This window comes from Lytechinus pictus, chromosome 5 (assembly GCF_037042905.1).
Source record: "Lytechinus pictus isolate F3 Inbred chromosome 5, Lp3.0, whole genome shotgun sequence".
In the NCBI taxonomy this organism is placed as follows: Eukaryota; Metazoa; Echinodermata; class Echinoidea; order Temnopleuroida; family Toxopneustidae; genus Lytechinus; species Lytechinus pictus.
In genome coordinates this window covers 26,308,888-26,314,124 of record NC_087249.1, presented here as the reverse complement: position 1 = coordinate 26,314,124, position 5,237 = coordinate 26,308,888, and the positions used below count along the sequence as shown (strand labels likewise).

Genomic DNA, 5,237 nt, shown 5'->3' with positions numbered 1-5,237 from the left:
TCAACTCCCTCCGTTTGAGAGGGTGGTTCGGAGTAATCATCCTCACTTGTACCTTCTTCAGCGTCGGAAGATTCAATTTTGCCTTCATCTTCTGTATCAGGGTGAGCTTTTTGTTCATGCCTCTGCATATCAAACTTCCGACTATAGGTCCTATTGCATTGGGAACATGCGTAACGCCGGTTGGACATATCAAGAGCGTTCATGTTGACTCGATGCTGTTTAGGTCAGAATTGAAGCAAAGTGTTATCAATCGTATCTTTATACATGATGTCAACATCCATAAACGAATCCGTAGATCCGTAATGGAATCCGTAGATCCGTTAAACGAATCCGTAATTCCGTTCAACGATTCCGTATAAATCCGCTAAACGAATCCGTAGATCCGTAAACGAATCCGTAAATCCACTAAACGAATCCCAAGATCCGTAAAAGGATTCGAACTTCTTTGAATCATATTGATAGAATTGACAAAGTTTAATCCGTTTTAAATCAAGGAACAACCAATGACTTTGATATTGGAGTACATATTTTATTACTACCAATGGTTTAAAGAGTTATACAGACCTCATGTAGGAATTTATGACAATACTGATGATTCGCAATATTTGGGATTTTACTAAGGATTTATGACGTCATTACTTCTCAGATTACGCAATGCATTCTTGGATGGTGCAACGTCGAATTGATTTTGTACATGCAATACCGTGTTATGCACGAATGATCAAGCATGCATTGCGTAATCTGAGAAGTAATGACGTCATAAATCCTTAGTAAAATCCCAAATATTGCGAATCATCAGTATTGTCATAAATTCCTACATGAGGTCTGTATAACTCTTTAAACCATTGGTAGTAATAAAATATGTACTCCAATATCAAAGTCATTGGTTGTTCCTTGATTTAAAACGGATTAAACTTTGTCAATTCTATCAATATGATTCAAAGAAGTTCGAATCCTTTTACGGATCTTGGGATTCGTTTAGTGGATTTACGGATTCGTTTACGGATCTACGGATTCGTTTAGCGGATTTATACGGAATCGTTGAACGGAATTACGGATTCGTTTAACGGATCTACGGATTCGTTTATGGATGTTGACATCATGTATAAAGATACGATTGATAACACTTTGCTTCAATTCTGACCTAAACAGCATCGAGTCAACATGAACGCTCTTGATATGTCCAACCGGCGTTACGCATGTTCCCAATGCAATAGGACCTATAGTCGGAAGTTTGATATGCAGAGGCATGAACAAAAAGCTCACCCTGATACAGAAGATGAAGGCAAAATTGAATCTTCCGACGCTGAAGAAGGTACAAGTGAGGATGATTACTCCGAACCACCCTCTCAAACGGAGGGAGTTGAAGAATCTAGTGATTCAGAAAACGATGGAGAGGATGAATCGTCAATGTCAGAGACAGATAACATGGATGAAATTGAAGACAACCTTGCTTACCAAGTATGGTTGGAGCAGGCCATGACAGCCACCAAGGACCTGAGAGACGAAAAATATCAGAAATATATTTCAGAGGGAATGGAAGAAGAAGACGCTAAAGAAAAAGCGCACGTGAAATTACTGTGGGCCGTCAAACGCATCTTTTTCGATCTTTACTCCAAGTTCTTGCAGCAAAACATTAGCCTAGGAGAAGCTGACGTCAATCACGAGATCGTTTCTGATCTCAAGGAAAGACTAGAAAATGGCATGGAATTCCAGAAAGCCGTACAAAGAGTCTTAGCCAGGCATGGTCCACAATTTGATGGTTTATTCCAGTTCCAAGATGGAGGTGACGATGACGACGATGATGAAGAAACAGAGAGTGAGGATGGAGTCTACAACTAAAGGCACAACACCACCTTGTCAACAAAAATAATCAAAGAACTTGAAAACGCCGTCAACAAAAATGACAGATTGAACTCTATTATTTCTATCGTCAATATTCATACCAGCCATAGGCCTATACATGGATTGTGTTACAGCGAAGATATAACAGTTAACAATTATTTTGTCTACACAATACGTACTTCGATTACTTTTACCTTTGTATCAAAATCTTCTTTGTGTATATGTCTGGACTTAAAATGGAATAAAAATGAATAATAATAACATATACATGTAATTGTACAGTGTTCTATGTTATCACCATGTGCGTGAATGGAGTTGACCTGAAGCTAGTGCCATCTATGTAATACAATTTGTGTGAGTCAGAAAGCCAATAAAGAGAGACGTGTATGCGGGTCAAAATGAAAACTATGGAAGTATGAAAGAACTGATTGGAGCGGAGATGCAAAGATTAGTTTCTAACATTCCTCGCTTTGTTCGAAAAATCAAAAGTTTTTTCGACCAAGACATCGTTAAGTAGTTTGCTTTCTACCGTTTACCAAAATAACCGATTGGAGTGAAGATACAAAGATTAGTTCATGCATTTCTCGCTTTGTTAGAAAATCAAAGGTTGTTTTCGACCATGACATCTTGAATGGTTCGTTTTCTTTCATCTATTATAATATAGATGATAGAGGGAGAAGAGTATGGGGGAAGATCCAAAATTAAGAGGAAAAATCGATGGAAGCGATGGAAAATCAAGGAGTTGCAAAGGAATTAATTTGGGGAGATCACAAAGACACGCTGGACAGGTTTGAGAAGGATTGTGTTCCAGGGATGGCGTCGATAGAAAATCGTTGCGTAGCGATACCAGGGTGTATCATCTCCAATCACTACGAAACTATTTCAGACCAAGAGAAATTCGAACTCTTACACAGGCACGGCATGCCTCACGAGTTGAAAGAAGATTGGTCTAAAGGGTGGAAGAGACGAATTCTTCAACGATTTTGTAATAATAAATTATTCATCGATGTCTATCTCAATCACATTGCATGCAAAGCACGAAGATTCCAGCAGCCTCCTTCTCATTCTACAAACATCCATGCTGGATCAAAAAAGGATACACAGCGTCGAAAATTCTATACAAAGGAACCATAAACGGGATCTTACCTATAGATGAAATCGATTAATTTTCCATAGAATATGAGTTGTATATATGTATAATGGCATCACTTAATCTTCATTGTAAATATGTTTCACTGTAATATATGGACATGGGAAACTAGGTTTTGAATATTATGACAATGTTAATATGGACAATATTTTGGACGATCGACGCTCGAATGGAAATATTAAAAGGGTAAGTCAAACTTTGACACTCCTGCCCTTTTTTCCCAGTGCTATTATATTACCCAAAATCTACTCTAACAATAACACTCTTTTAATCCTTCCATTCAACTTTATGGTTGTTCATTCGTTGCCAAGGAAACTACGCGTCCCTTCTAACAGATACGTAACATTACTACGTCACTGCGATTATTGTTATTTAAATGATCCCCTATTCAATGGCCATCCGATCTTTCCGCACTGCGCTCATTGTTATTTAAATGATCCCCTATTCAATGGCCATCCGATCTTTCCGCACTCGGTATTGTTATGCTAATCAACCCCTATTCAATGGCCATCCGATCTTTCCGCACTCTCTATTGTTATTTAAATGTCCCCTATTCAATGGCCATCCGATCTTTCCGCACTCGCTATTGTTATGCTAATGATCCCTATTCAATGGCCATCCTTCCAGACTACTCTTCCATTGTTATGCTAATCGACCCCCTATTCAATGGCCATCTTTCCCGACTATTCATCCATTGTTATGCTAATTATCCCTATTCAACTCTTCCATTGTTATGCTAATTTCCCCTATTCAACCCTTCATTGTTATGCTAATGTATTACGTCATATTCTTTTGTGCGCGCGTCACGCTTGAGTGAACCTTTAGAATGGCCATATCGCCGTCATTATTCTCTTATACTGACCTAATAAAAACATTTTAAGGAAAGGGCCATTAAAAAAAATCACATACTGATCAAATAACGCGAGCGCAAGGCGCGTGCTGAAAAATTGGACTTTATTTTTAAAAAATGTTGTAATTATGCAAGTACGTACCTGTCTCACTAAGCAAACAATGCGAGCGCGGAGCGTGTGTGTGTGTGTTTTTTTTTTAATGACACCTAAACACATGAAACACTTTTTGCAGTCGTTGTAATCATGAACATTACGTATCTCACTAGTCAAATATTGCGAGCGCGAAGCGCAAGCTGAAAAATTTTGATATTCAGACCTAAAGAGGGATATTCTAAGGCTTGTTTATAGGAGTTCATTGAGACCATACGTATTTTATTAACCAAAATGATGCGAGCGCGAAGCGCGAGCTGAAAATGTTCGATATTCAGACAAGAAAAAAGGGACATTTTAAGGACTGTTTTAGGAATTCATGAAGTGCAGACAATCTCACCAATTCACTAATAAGGGTTAATCATTTTAAGTAGTCATAAAAAGAAGCATATGTCACTACATAAAATAATTAAATGTATTTGGTGTGTATTGACTTGAAAACGGGATGTTTTAGAACCAGTTAATCCCCTTGAACATGATTATTTATCTCATTAAACAGATAATGCGAGCAACAGGAATAATAAACACATATGCCCTAAGCAAATAACGTTTCATAAAGTTATAAAAAAATATTTCTATTGTATATACACTCGGCAAAAAAAAGTACTTGGATACTTATAAAAGTTAAAATATTCCATATAGATATTTGATTAAAGGCAAATTATTGTATGTCAACATGACCAGACAATATTCCTCTTCCAGTATGACATGACATTTTCATGTGAACAGTCATGCATGGGTGGTTAAATGCTTTAAACAAAAGCAATGTCAGTAAAAAAAAAATGCAAGAATTCCGCAAGCCCGGTTTTTAAGTTAGACCACACTGCAAAAACTCCGGTGTTGATTTAATACCAGCCCTGAATCTATATATGTCCACACCAGAGAAGTATTGAAACAACACCAGTTTGGAATCAAACCGATGCTGTTTTAATACTAATTGGTGTTGTATAAACACCTTTCTGGTGTTAGACCAAAACGAAACTGGTGTTGTTTAACACTTCTCTGGTGTGGACATACATATAGAGTCCGGGCTGGTGTTAAATCAACACCGGAGTTTTTGCAGTGCATGGTCTAACTCAGTGCTCATTGGAAGCCAGAAGTGTCAAAATTTTGTTTACATTGAAGAAAACGAATTTAGTTATTATTCTCAGACAGATATTAATGATTTGAGTGACAGATGAGCTGATACTATGAACCTGACTTTTAAAGGGATGGTCCGGGCTGAAAATATGTATGGCTTA

At 37.5% G+C, this 5,237-nt stretch overlaps 1 protein-coding gene across 1 annotated transcript; it reads left to right on the top strand.

Annotated features, from left to right (window-relative positions):
• The first annotated feature begins 1,164 nt into the window (after nucleotides 1-1,164).
• LOC135154163 (uncharacterized) lies at nucleotides 1,165-1,842 on the top strand. Its single transcript, XM_064099455.1, has one exon. The coding sequence runs from the start codon at nucleotides 1,165-1,167 to the stop codon at nucleotides 1,840-1,842; it is 678 nt and encodes a 225-aa protein (XP_063955525.1).
• Nucleotides 1,843-5,237: the final 3,395 nt, after the last annotated feature.

What these genes read in the sequence shown, in the direction of transcription:
- LOC135154163 (XM_064099455.1), top strand. Translation starts at nt 1,165, where the DNA reads ATGAACGCTCTTGATATGTCCAACCGGCGTTACGCATGTTCCCAATGC.